Source organism: Piliocolobus tephrosceles, unplaced genomic scaffold, assembly GCF_002776525.5.
Source record: "Piliocolobus tephrosceles isolate RC106 unplaced genomic scaffold, ASM277652v3 unscaffolded_41089, whole genome shotgun sequence".
NCBI lineage: Eukaryota > Metazoa > Chordata > Mammalia > Primates > Cercopithecidae > Piliocolobus > Piliocolobus tephrosceles.
The window spans coordinates 1-1,214 of NW_022325520.1; the positions used below are offsets into that span (position 1 = coordinate 1).

Genomic DNA, 1,214 nt, shown 5'->3' on the forward strand with positions numbered 1-1,214 from the left:
GTACACCCCGATGTTTGGGCCCGAAGCCCGCACCCTGGTGAGTGGGCCGGCGGTGCCTGTCCTCAGGGCCCCTGGAGCCGTGTGGCTGAGCAGAGCCGGGGAAGTGCTGTGATCCGGCAGGAAGGAGGGAGGCTGGGTGTCGATTTATCGCCGTATCTCCTTCCCCCGTTTTAGTAAAGTCTCAATTTTTCCTGATAACGAAGGCAGCGTTTGTTGGGAAATTTCAAATTTAGATGATCATCCTTTAGTCTTTAAAAGTCCTCCGGTGGAAGCTGCTCCTCCCGACACTCAGCAGTCTGGCTGTGCATTGCTCTTGGGGCCCCCGGCCAGCCTGCCTGGGTGGCAGCACAGGCCTGTACTACTGGTGACCTGGTGACCTGCCCGCACCTCCCTTGCAGGTCCTACGCCTCGCTCAGCTCATCACACAGGCCAAACACACAGCCAAGTCCATCTCAGACCAGTGTGCGGAGAGCCCGGCTGGCCACTCATTCCTCTCATGGCTGGGCTTTAGCTCCATGGACACCAGCGGCTCCTACCCAGCCAACGACCTGGACGAGATGGGGCAAGACAGCGTCCGGAAGACAGATGAATATCTAGAGAAGGCCCTGGAGTACCTGCGCCAGATATTCCGGGTACGACCTATGGGACCTGCCCCACGGCCATCAGGGTCCCCTTCCCCGAAAGATCCACTCCACCCAGCCTGTGCTCAGCCACCCAGCCTGTGCTCAGTCCCAGGCCCCACACATACGGACCCAGTGTTGTGGGCGGCAGGCCCACACCTCGAGCGTCATATCTGGGTCCCCATGTTGGTGCTATTGTAGGCTGGTGGGGTGAAGACTGGTCCCCTCCCTTCATCTTGACGCTGAGGGCAGAGGCACTTCTCTCTGGCAGCTCAGCGAAGCACAGCTCAGGCAGTTCACGCTCGCCTTGGGCACCCCCCAGGATGAGAATGGAAAAAAGCAGCTCCCCGACTGCATTGTGGGTGAGGACGGACTCATCCTCACGCCCCTGGGGCGGTACCAGGTGAGAGGCCTGTGTCTCAGAGGAGCATGGGCTGGGCCCTGACCCATCCCTACCTCCCACCTCCCTCGTGGGCAGAGGCCATCAGGCTCCTCTGAGTTGTATGTGGGGCTGTGTTTTCTGACCCGTCCCTATGGCCTGGCTTTCTAGATCATCAATGGGCTGCGAAGGTTTGAAATTGAGTACCAGGGGGA

At 59.9% G+C, this 1,214-nt stretch overlaps 1 protein-coding gene across 1 annotated transcript; it reads left to right on the top strand.

The window, feature by feature from the left end:
- Nucleotides 1–6: 6 nt before the first annotated feature.
- On the top strand, nt 7–1,209 carry LOC113223370 (sphingomyelin phosphodiesterase 4-like; the record flags this gene model as incomplete). The annotated part of the gene is made up of 4 exons (XM_026452837.1): nt 7–37; nt 399–632; nt 892–1,023; nt 1,171–1,209. Coding segments are annotated over exons 1-4 (432 nt in total), but the record flags the coding sequence as incomplete, so codon positions are not given.
- Nucleotides 1,210–1,214: the final 5 nt, after the last annotated feature.